At 45.5% G+C, this 13256-nt stretch overlaps 1 protein-coding gene across 2 annotated transcripts; it reads left to right on the top strand.

The window, feature by feature from the left end:
- Window positions 1–1300: 1300 nt before the first annotated feature.
- Window positions 1301–11628, top strand: matn1 (matrilin 1). 2 transcript variants are annotated; one of them, XM_038966134.1, is made up of 10 exons: window positions 1301–1580; window positions 5942–6126; window positions 6496–6660; window positions 6958–7180; window positions 8229–8357; window positions 8608–8780; window positions 8929–9160; window positions 9522–9674; window positions 10824–10904; window positions 10997–11628. In XM_038966134.1, the coding sequence occupies exons 1-10, from the start codon at window positions 1481–1483 to the stop codon at window positions 11044–11046; spliced, it is 1491 nt and encodes a 496-aa protein (XP_038822062.1). In that variant the 5' UTR covers window positions 1301–1480; the 3' UTR covers window positions 11047–11628. The 2 variants fall into 2 exon arrangements, with proteins under 2 accessions (XP_038822062.1, XP_038822063.1); XM_038966135.1 differs by having other exon boundaries at window positions 8235–8357.
- Window positions 11629–13256: the final 1628 nt, after the last annotated feature.

Raw genomic sequence — 13256 nt, forward strand, 5'->3', positions numbered from 1 at the left:
TTCCTCTCACATCATGATGCAGTACAGGAAGTACTTTGACATCCTTCCTCTCTCTGTTTTCCTCTGTCAGGTGTTCTCTAATCGAAAGCTGAGGTCGGCAGTACTGCTAGTTGTCTTTCCCCCCAATAGTTAATTGATTGATTAATGTCATTGATTGGTTAGTCCACTCAACCAGGTCTGAATCATTCCCTGATTAGAGGGGAAGAATGGCAACCAGCAGTACTTCTTACCTCAAGGATTTGTGGAATGGGTGATGATCCTGACGAAGACCTGCCCTTAATGTCGGAAAGGATGGAAGGATGCATGTCTAAAGTATTGAAACAAGCAAAGGAGAAAACCTTTGGGAAATGGAACGCGTCCGCAGCCTGAATGTAAGCTACATTCATTAGTAGAGTGATTACACACGCTTGCCCATGCACACACACACACACACACACACACACACACACATTCACCATGCACAGTCTAGCAGGAACACTGTATGCTGTGTAAGGCAGCTCTTCAACATCCTGCAGTAAAGGTGTGTTTGCTATACGAGGGAACATGAGGAGAAAAGAGGAATTCATGTTGCTGTTTATTTGAGCTTTGGCCAAATCCAACCTTGAACTGTTGCACCAGCCAAGCAGCAACACACACACACACACACACACACACACACACACACACACACACACACACACACACACACACACACACACACACACACACACACACACACACACACACACTCGATAGCTGCCTTACACACACACACACACACACACACACACACACACACACACACACACACACACACACACACACACACACACACACACACACACACACACACACACACACTCAGTCTACCCATATCAAGGTGTATTTGTTTTTCCCTGACCACCGTTTTACAGTGTAGGTCCTCCCAAAGCAGGTATTTCCCCCCTACACACACACGCACACACACACACACACACACACACACACACACACACACACACACACACACACACACACACACACACACACACACACACACACACACACACACACACACACACACACACACACACACACACAGTCGTGGCAGTGGTACAGAGGGTGGCTGTCTGTGGTTTGAGTTTGAAGCCGTTGCATTGATAACCAGTAGCTGTGACTGGGAGACTGTGTGTCCGTCCCGCCTCGCTCTCCCCCTCTCCTCCTCTCCTCCACTCCTCCCTCGCCCAGTCACTCTCTCCTCTTCTTCTCCTCTCCTCCCTTGCCCAGTCACTATCTCCTCCTCTTTCCTCTCGCCTAGTCAATCTCCTCCTCCCTTGCCCAGTCACTATCTCCTCCTCTCTCCCCTCGCCTAGTCACTATCCCCTCTTCTCTCCCCTCGCCTAGTCACTCTCTCCTGGGCCACCGCTCTAGGACTGCTCTCCCTCTTCTCTGGTGCTAAGGTCGTTTTTGGTCCCTTTTCGGTACTTTTTGGGTCCTGTTCCAGTTGGATCTTTCAGTCATCATGATACCCTCTCCGCCATTGTTCCTGTTGCTGCTCGGCCTCATGGGAGCGCATGCCACCGCTCCCGTGTCCGTGGACCTCCGCACCGCCGCCGCCATGGGTAAGAACCTCCTGACCTCTAACCCTGACCCATAATCTAAACCTAAACATTAATTGTATCCCTTAAAACCTCTTACCATTAGTTATAACCCATATTGCCTCCACAATGGGTCAAGAATCATGATCCACTGACTTGGACTCTTAGCCCAACCCTAACCCCTAACCCATTATTCCTAACCCCAGTTTGCCCCTGACCCCAAATGGTGCAGTCACTTAACCTCAGAGCCCCTTAAACAACCATCGTACCCTTTCCTAACCCCTAACCCATTATTCCTAACCCCTGCATCTCTCCATCTTTCGGTCTTTCCTCCTCCTGGCGGTGTCTGCTGTGTAGAGTGGAACAGCCAGAGTGGGTTCTAGAGAGAGATTATATGGCTGCTGGTCTAAGGCACTGCATCTCAGTGCAAGAGGCGTCACTGTAGTCCCTGGTTCGAATCCAGGCTGCATCACATCCGGCTGTAATTGGAAGTCTCATAGGGCGGCGCACAATTGGCCCAGCGTCGTCCGGGTTTGGCCGGAGTAGGCTGTCATTGTAAATAAGAATTTGTTCTTAACTGACTTGCCTAGTTAAATAAAGTTTACATAAAAAATAGAATCACACAGAGAAATCTGTCTCAATGATTGTTGGTGGTCCAAGCTGGTGCTGGGTCCAAGCTGGTGCTGGGTCCAAGCTCTTTAGGGCATAGAGGTGAATAGAGTTCTAGCTGTATGTGGCTGGATACTGACTCCAATTGAGTCAGTCAGGGAACATTGAATGGATGTTATAGTTTCAAAGTATTTGTTTTTGTGTTAGAATAGTTTATTAAGAGTTTGTTGCTAGTGGGAAGTGTCAGTGTGCTTGAAAGTTTGGTGTTGGTATAAGTATTGTAATGAATTGTTAATTTAGGTGTTCAAGTGTGTGTGGTTGTGTATGTGTGTGTGTTGGATGTTAGAGGGGGTACTGTATAAACTTCTGCAGTGAGCGAGGGAGCGATGGAGGTGAAGGGGGAGAAGGGAGATCAGTGATGTTGCATAAACATAGAGTATGAACAATCACATACAGCTACAATCTACTACATACAGCTACAATCTACTACGTACTGCTACAATCTACTACATACAGCTACACTCTACCACATACAGCTACACTCTACTACATACAGCTACACTCTACTACATACAGCTACACTCTACTACATACAGCTACAATCTACTACATACAGCTACACTCTACTACATACAGCTACACTCTACTACACTCTACTACATACAGCTACACTCTACTACATACAGCTACACTCTACTACATACAGCTACACTCTACTACGTACAGCTACACTCTACTACATACAGCTACACACTACTACATACAGCTACACTCTACTACGTACAGCTACACACTACTACATACAGCTACACTCTACTACATACAGCTACACTCTACTACACTCTACTACATACAGCTACACTCTACTACACTCTACTACATACAGCTACACTCTACTACACTCTACTACATACAGCTACACTCTACTACACTCTACTACATACAGCTACACTCTACTACATACAGCTACAATCTACTACATACAGCTACACTCTACTACATACAGCTACACTCTACTACACTCTACTACATACAGCTACACTCTACTACATACAGCTACACTCTACTACGTACAGCTACACTCTACTACATACAGCTACACACTACTACATACAGCTACACTCTACTACGTACAGCTACACACTACTACATACAGCTACACTCTACTACATACAGCTACACTCTACTACACTCTACTACATACAGCTACACTCTACTACACTCTACTACATACAGCTACACTCTACTACACTCTACTACATACAGCTACACTCTACTACACTCTACTACATACAGCTACACTCTACTACATACAGCTACAATCTACTACATACAGCTACACTCTACTACATACAGCTACACTCTACTACACTCTACTACATACAGCTACACTCTACTACATACAGCTACACTCTACTACATACAGCTACACTCTACTACGTACAGCTACACTCTACTACATACAGCTACACACTACTACATACAGCTACACTCTACTACGTACAGCTACACACTACTACATACAGCTACACTCTACTACATACAGCTACACTCTACTACACTCTACTACATACAGCTACACTCTACTACACTCTACTACATACAGCTACACTCTACTACACTCTACTACATACAGCTACACTCTACTACATACAGCTACAATCTACTACATACAGCTACACTCTACTACACTCTACTACATACAGCTACACTCTACTACGTACAGCTACACTCTACTACATACAGCTACACACTACTACATACAGCTACACTCTACTACGTACAGCTACACTCTACTACGTACAGCTACACACTACTACATACAGCTACACTCTACTACATACAGCTACACTCTACTACATACAGCTACAATCTACTACACTCTACTACATACAGCTACACTCTACTACACTCTACTACATACAGCTACACTCTACTACATACAGCTACAATCTACTACATACAGCTACACTCTACTACACTCTACTACATACAGCTACACTCTACTACATACAGCTACAATCTACTACACTCTACTACATACAGCTACACTCTACTACACTCTACTACGTACAGCTACACTCTACTACATACAGCTACAATCTACTACATACAGCTACACTCTACTACACTCTACTACATACAGGTACACTCTACTACGTACAGCTACACACTACTACATACAGCTACACTCTACTGCATACAGCTACACTCTACTACACTCTACTACATACAGCTACACTCTACTACATACAGCTACACTCTACTACACTCTACTACATACAGCTACACTCTACTACATACAGCTACACTCTACTACATACAGCTACACACTACTACATACAGCTACACTCTACTACGTACAGCTACACTCTACTACGTACAGCTACACTGTACTACGTACAGCTACACTCTACTACATACAGCTACACTCTACTACGTACAGCTACACTGTACTACGTACAGCTACACTCTACTACATACAGCTACACTCTACTACATACAGCTACACTCTACTACATACAGCTACAATCTACTACATACAGCTACACTCTACTACATACAGCTACAATCTACTACATACAGCTACACTCTACTACATACAGCTACAATCTACTACACTCTACTACACTCTACTACATACAGCTACACTCTACTACACTCTACTACATACAGCTACACTCTACTACATACAGCTACACTCTACTACATACAGCTACACTCTACTACATACAGCTACAATCTACTACGTACTGCTACACTCTACTACATACAGCTACACTCTACTACATACAGCTACACTCTACTGCTTCTCTCTCTACTGCCTTTCTCTCTCCCTCGTTCTCTACTGCCTCGCTCTCTACTGCCTTTCTCTCCCTCGTTCTCTACTGCCTCTCTCTCTCCCTCGTTCTCTATTGCCTCTCTCTCTCCCTCGTTCTCTACTGCCTCGCTCTCTACTGCCTTTCTCTCTCCCTCGTTTTCTACTGCCTCTTTCTCTCTACTGCCTCTCTCTCTCCCTCGTTCTCTACTGCCCCTCTCTCTCTACTGCCTTTCTCTCTCTCTCTCTACTGCCTCTCTCTCTCCCTCGTTCTCTACTGCCTCTCTCTCTACTGCCTCTCTCTCTCCCTCGTTCTCTATGACTCACTGTGACTCTCTCTCTCTATTTCTCTCTCTAGCTTGCTGTATTGTGTGTATTTTACTTTGTTGAGGTGACAGTAGACTGAGCTGTTTTTGGAAAACGTATCTTCTCTTTCTCATCATCTTCATCATCATCGTATCTATAACTCTAAACCATCTAATGCTTCCTCTCAGTCTGGTTCAGTCTGGTTCAGTCTGGTTCCGTCTGGTTCCGTCTGGTTCCGTCTGGTTCAGTCTGGTTCCGGGTGATTAATACATCCAGACTCATTGACCTCTCATTCTCTCTTTTTGCTCCCTCTATCTTGTCTCCCTTTCATACCATCCATCCCTTCCTCCCTCCCTAATATCCCACTCTCTCGCTCTCTCTCTTTGCTCCTCCCTTTATTTGCTCCTCCCTCTTACCTTTCTCCTCACTCCTTGCATCCCCATACCTGGTTCTCACTCCCCCTCCCCACTCTTTCACTCCCCCTCCCCACTTTTTCCTCTCTTCCTCTCCCCCACCTCTACAAATCCCTCCTCTCTCAATTGAATTCGAAGAGAATATGAACAGCAGAATTGACCAGCCATTGAAGATTTTCTGAACATGAATTTGAATAATAGTAATCATTGTCACTAATAATAATCTCCCCCCCCCCCAGCGGCAGGTCTGTGTAACACTCGCCCTACAGACCTGGTGTTCATCGTGGACAGCAGTAGGAGCGTGCGCCCGTCAGAGTTCGAGCAGGTGAAGGTGTTCCTGGCCAAGGTCATCGAGGGACTGGATGTTGGACCTGACGCCACACGGGTCGGAGTGGTCAACTATGCCAGCCGCGTCAAGAATGAGGTGTGTGTGTTTGAGTGGTGAGATATAGAATTTTAATGGACTCCATAACTGTCCTTACATTCACTGATGTCCACACGTTCTGTATGATGCCCCCTTCTGACTCTCCTGAGTACTACATCACAGCCATGTTGTCCCCAAAAGTTCCAAGATAATCTATTTAGGATGTACTCCCACACACACACACACACACACACACACACACACACACACACACACACACACACACACACACACACACACACACACACACACACACACACACACACACACACACACACACACACACACACACACACACACACACACACACACACACACACACACACACACACACACACACACACACACCTAACTCTTGTCTCTCTCCAGCTGTCTCTGAAGACCCATAAAACCAAGGCAGGTCTGGTAAAGGCTGTGACTAAGATCGAGCCCCTGTCCACTGGCACCATGACCGGCCTTGCTATCCAGTTCGCCCTCAACGTAGCTTTCAGCGAGGCTGAGGGCGCCCGCGTCAAGTCCCCAGACATCAGCAAGGTAGGTTAGACGCACACCAGACCAGGGTTCAAATCCTATCTGAAATCTTTAAAATACTTACATTTTCTTTAGCCTGCCTGTAGTGCCAGATGAGTGGGGTTTACATTTTGGGGACTTTTCTATTTGGTCCATTGCAACAGGCAAGCTCAATCAAGCACCTTGGCCTTTCAACAACCCTTATCGCCATTTTGTGTCTCAGCGACCGGCTGCTGTTTTATGTCTGCGTGACCTAACCTGGTTCCTATTAATCAACTAGTCTATCCAACTAATGTCGTATCGTTGCCATATCTCCTCCAGGTGGCCATCATCGTGACAGACGGTCGTCCCCAGGACAACGTAAAGGATGTGGCGGCGCGTGCCCGGGACGCGGGTATCGAGCTATACGCCATTGGCGTCGGGCGTGTAGACCTGAATACGCTGAAGCAGATCGCCAGCGAGCAGCTGGACGACCACGTGGACTACGTAGAGAGCTACTCAGTCATCGAGAAACTCACCAAAAAGTTCCAGGAGGCTTTCTGTGGTGAGAGAGGGAGGGAGAAAGAGGGAAGGACAGGAAGGACAGAGAAGAGGGGGAGAAAGAGGGAATGAAAGAGATGGTAATCATAAGATGGCCATACTAGAAAAGACTAACATTGCAATATGGTCTGATATGTTACTGATAAGTGGTCTGTTCTAGTGTGGCCTATTGACAAGGAGAGAGGATGTGTTTGACAAGGAGAGAGGATGTGTTTGACAAGGAGAGAGGATGTGTTTGACAAGGAGAGAGGATGTGTTTGACAAGGAGAGAGGATGTGTTTGACAAGGGAGGGAGGGAGGGAATTGGAGAGGAGTCTTCACCATCATCGTCCTTTTCTTCATCCTCACCAAAGGAGTTGGTGGGTGTGGCTAGGGTAAGGTGTCATTCTTCAGTAACTCCTCCTCCTCTGAGGGGTGAGACTGAAGCTTCTGATTAGTGTTCCACTAGTGTTAATCAAATCAAACCTCCAATCAGCTCCAGCCTTGGGTGGGCCCATTTGCTAGCTGTTTGAATGGCGCTTGTATATAGCCAATCATGTTGGATGACCCTCCCAGGGGTGGAGCTGCATGTAAACAGGGATGGATTCCTATTGGACGAGCCTATACCTGACAGTGACATAATTTGGAAACTACCAATTACCTTTTCTAATCCCAATTTCCACATTTATTTTCAATTGGGACAATAAAGCTATTTGGTCTAAAGCGGGTATAAATCTCTCCAATCTCTCCCACCCCTGTCTCTTTAAAGATCCACTGTCTTCTACAACAAACATCAGATTCCAGTAGATCCTACCGGATTCCTTTTAAATCATTAGATCTCAGTGGATCCTTAAAATCAACTGTAGATTTTCCTCCAGTTTTCAAACTGACATAGTGTTATTCTGTCCCCTAACCCCCACCACCCCACCCCTGTGGTGTGTGTGTGTCTGCGAACGTGCTTCTACGTGTGCCTGCATGTGTGTGTGTGTGCGTATCTGTGTGTGTGTGTGTGTGTGTGCGTACCTGTGTGTGTGTGTGTTCCCTCCTGTGTATGTGTGTCTGTGCATGCCTAGACACAGTGGCGGACCTGTGTGCCACTGGAGATCATGACTGTCAGCAGGTATGCATCAGCGCACCAGGGTCATTCAAGTGTGCCTGCAAGGAGGGCTTCAGTCTACTGGAGGATGGCAAAAGCTGCAGCGGTGAGTGTGTGTGTGTGTGTGTGTGTGTGTGTGTGTGTGTGTGTGTGTGTGTGTGTGTGTGTGTGTGTGTGTGTGTGTGTGTGTGTGTGTGTGTGTGTGTGTGTGTGTGTGTGTGTGTGTGAGAGAGAGAGAGAGAGAGTAAGTCTGTGTGTGTGTGAGAGAGTGAGTGAGTGTGAGAGAGAAAATTATAGAATGTATGAGTATTGTAGAATTTGAGTGTGATGTGTAAACATCCCCTTCATCCCCCCAGCCTGCAGTAATGCCGCCACAGACGTGGTGTTCCTGATCGATGGTTCTAAGAGTGTGCGTCCAGAGAACTTTGAGCTGGTCAAGAAGTGGATCAACCAGATCGTAGACAAACTGGACGTCTCCGAGACCAAGGCTCATGTTGGACTGGTCCAGTACTCCAGCTCTGTCAAACAGGTGTGTGTGTGTGTGTTTTAATAACATGAGATTACAGGATTACAATTTGAGGTTCACTTTATTTATTTATTATTGTGAGAAACCTTTGACTAACTGTGATAACTCACAACCTCCTCACCCTCCTCGTCCTCCCCTCCTCCCGTCTCAGGAGTTCCCTCTGGGACGTTACAACAACAAGAAGGACCTGAAGGACGCGGTGAAGAAGATGGCCTACATGGAGAGGGGGACCATGACAGGACAGGCCCTGCGCTACCTGACCGACAGCAGCTTTGCACCAGCTGGTGGGGCACGGCCCGGGGTCGCCAAGGTCGGCATTGTGTTCACCGATGGACGCAGCCAGGACTACATCGGAGACGCCGCCAAGAAGGCCAAGGAGCAAGGTGAGGGAGGGAAGAAGGAAGAGTGTTTAAGTGTGTGTGTGAACGGATGTGTGAATGCATGTGTAGTCATCTCCAAGGGTCAGTCACGTTTATTTTGTGACGTTTTACTGTGGATCCCCTCTGTATCTGTCTCTAATCATGGTCTTTCTAACACCCAACTCTCTCTCTCCCTCTCACCCTCTCGCTCTCTCCCCCCTCGCTCTCTCCCTCTCCCCCCTCGCTCTCGCTCCCTCTCGCTCTCTCCCTCTCCCCCCTCGCTCTCACCCTCTCGCTCTCTCCCTCCCTCCCCCCTCGCTCTCTCCCTCCCCCCTCGCTCTCTCCCTCCTCACTCTCTCCCCTCCCCCCCTCTATCTCTCTCTAGGTTTTAGGATGTATGCTGTGGGCGTGGGTAATGCTGTAGAGGATGAGTTGAGGGAGATAGCATCACAGCCAACAGGAGAACACTACTTCTACACTGCAGATTTCAAAGCCATGACAGCCATCGCTAAGAAGCTGCAGATCAACATCTGTCAAGGTCTGACACACACACATACACACACACCAACACACATTCACACACACACCTGTTTGACAGAGCTGGAGTACTGGAACAGTCCAACGTGAGCCTTGGTCTCTGAGACACGATCTGGTTGATCCACTTCTTGACCAGCTGCAAGATTCTCTGGATGCACACTCTTAGAACCATCGATTAGGAACACCACGTCTGTGGCGACATTACTGCAGGCTGGGGGGACGAGGGGGGATGAGGGGTATTAAACAAATACACAACACACTCAAAACTCTGCACTACACATATATTTAATCATTCTCTCTCATTTAATCACACACACAGAATGTCTTCCCTGCTCATAAAGTACATTTCCATTACCCTATGTGACTATGCTGTCTGTCTTTACAGAGGAGGACCCATTTGAATGTGACTTTATGCTGTCTGTCTTTACAGAGGAGGACCCATGTGAATGTGACTTTATGCTGTCTGTCTTTACAGAGGAGGACCCATGTGAATGTGACTTTATGCTGTTTGTCTGTACAGTGGAGGACCCATGTGAATGTGACTTTATGCTGTCTGTCTTTACAGAGGAGGACCCATGTGAATGTGACTTTATGCTGTCTGTCTTTACAGAGGAGGACCCATGTGAATGTGACTTTATGCTGTTTGTCTGTACAGTGGAGGACCCATGTGAATGTGACTTTATGCTGTCTGTCTTTACAGAGGAGGACCCATGTGAATGTGACTTTATGCTGTCTGTCTGTACAGAGGAGGACCCATGTGAATGTGACTTTATGCTGTCTGTCTTTACAGAGGAGGACCCATGTGAATGTGACTTTATGCTGTCTGTCTTTACAGAGGAGGACCCATGTGAATGTGACTTTATGCTGTCTGTCTTTACAGAGGAGGACCCATGTGAATGTGACTTTATGCTGTCTGTCTTTACAGAGGAGGACCCATGTGAATGTGACTTTATTCTGTCTGTCTGTACAGAGGAGGACCCATGTGAATGTGACTTTATGCTGTCTGTCTGTACAGATGAGGACCCATGTGAATGTGACTTTATGCTGTCTGTCTTTACAGAGGAGGACCCATGTGAATGTGACTTTATGCTGTCTGTCTTTACAGAGGAGGACCCATGTGAATGTGACTTTATTATGTCTGTCTTTACAGAGGAGGACCCATGTGAATGTGACTCTGTCGTTAAGTTCCAGAAAAAAGTAGAAGAAGCCTTACAGGCACTAACGAAAAAACATATCCTTTACAAGAGTGTGAGAGTACGGTAAAAGTGTTGTTACTACTGTGTTACATCTGTCTTGCTGTGGTTTCCTTGACTCTGATTTCACTGGAGGGCGTGTCGAAGAGGATCGCTGCACTGGAGAACAAGATTGTCTGAGGATACACACACATACCCCAAACACCCCCCACAACACACACCCTGTTTTTACTTCCTGTTGAGTCTGAAGAGGAGTTTATGACCTCTGAGCTTTGACCCCCGCCCCATTTCTCTTTAGCACGCTTCTCTCTCTGCCTCACCTCATCCATCACTGGGTTTCCTGGAGATGGAGCACCGGTCGCCATGGTAACTCATCTTCTGTCTGTGCCTCTGAAAGTCTCCCCCCCATAGGCAGCCTGTGTGTGCGTTAATAAAAGTCTTCCCTCATAGGGAACCGGTGTTTGTAACACTGAAGGGTCCTATCTTTAAGGCGGCCTGTGTGTGCGCAATGTATAGTCTTCCCCAAAGGCAACTTGTGTCTCGTCATTCCCAGTGGAACAGAACATCAGTTCCATCGATCATTTTGTTGTTATGTGTCTCTCCCTGCATCTCTCACTCTCATCTCTTTCTTTCCCCTGTTGTCACCATACGAAGGTATCTATTTTGTATGGAATATATATATAAAGGTAATTTAATATAAGATTGGTCTTAAAGATACATGTGTTGATAATTTTTTTATTTTCCTAAATAAAGACATTTCAGGAAGTATACATTGTTAATATAAGTGGAGAAGGTATGATACAACTGACGTCATCATGATCATGAGCTACACAGTGTGAGGAACAGTGTTCACTGGGAGTACTGAACACACACATGCACTGTGAGGAACAGTGTTCACTGGGAGTACTGAAAATCTAATTTTATTTGTCACATTCACATGTTTAGCAGATGTTATTGGGGGTGTAGCGAAATGCTTATGTTTCTAGCTCCAACAGTGCAGTAATATCTAACAGTAATAGCTAACAATTTCACAACAATACACACAAATCTAAAGTAAAGGAATGGAATTAAGAATATATAAATATTTGGGCGAGCAATGTCAGAGCGGCATAGTATAAGATACAGTAGAATAGGATAGAATACAGTATGTAGATAAGAGATGAGTAATGCAAAATATGTAAACATGAACTCTTAGTGATCCCTTCGCGCGCCAATCCCGTTAACGGGATTGATTTGACAACACCCAGTGAAATAGCAGTGCACCAAATTCAAAAACAGAAATACTCATAATAATAATTCATAAATCATACAAGTGTTATACACCGGTTTAAAGATGAACTTCTTGTTAATCCAGCCCCAGTGTCAGATTTCAAAAAGGCTTTACGGCAAAAGCAAACCATGCTATTATCTGAGGACAGCACCCCATCAAACATACACATGAAAATCATAATTCAACCCGCCAGGCACAACACAAAGTCAGAAATAACATATAATTCATGCCTTACCTTTGAAGATCTTCTTCTGTTGGCACTCCAATATGTCCATTAAACATTATAAATGGTCCTTTTGTTTGATAAATTCTGTCATTATATATCCAAAATGTCCATTTATTTGGCGCGTATGATTCAGAAAATACACCGGTTCCAACTCGCGCAACATGACTACACATTATCTAATATAGTTACCTGTAAACTTGATCCAAACATTTTTAAAACAACTTTCCTAATCCAACTTTAGGTATTTTTAAACGTAAATAATCGATAAAATTTAAGACGGAATAAACTGCGTTCAATACCGGAGGAAAACAAAGTGGAGCGTGCTTTTCAGGTCACGCGCCTCTATCAAACAGTACACTTCACTCGACCCTCGTTCTGAACAGGGCTACTTCTTCATTTCTCAAAGGAAAAACATCAACCAATTTCTAAAGACTGTTGACATCCAGTGGAAGCGATAGGAACTGCAAGCAACTGCCTTAGAATTCTAGATTCCCAATGAAAACCCATTGAAAGAGAGTGACCTCAAAATCATTTTTCCTGGATGGTTTGTCCTCAGGGTTTCGCCTGCCAAATAAGTTATGTTATACTCACAGACATCATTCAAACAGTTTTAGAAACTTCAGTATGTTTTCTATCCATCCAAATCTACTAATAATATGCATATCCTAGCTTCTGGGCCTGAGTAGCAGGCAGTTTACTTTGGGCACACTTTTCATCCGGACGTGAAAATAGTGACCCCTAGCCTTAAGAAGTTGTGACTAGTGTTCCGTTATTAAAGTGGCCAGTGATTCCAAGTCTATGTATATAGGACAGCAGCCTCTAATCTGCTAGTGATGGCTATTTAACTTTATTTAACAGTCTGTTTATTTAACTCGGGTGGTTGTTGTCCTTGAT

This window comes from Salvelinus namaycush, chromosome 27, assembly GCF_016432855.1.
Source record: "Salvelinus namaycush isolate Seneca chromosome 27, SaNama_1.0, whole genome shotgun sequence".
Taxonomy (NCBI): Eukaryota; Metazoa; Chordata; class Actinopteri; order Salmoniformes; family Salmonidae; genus Salvelinus; species Salvelinus namaycush.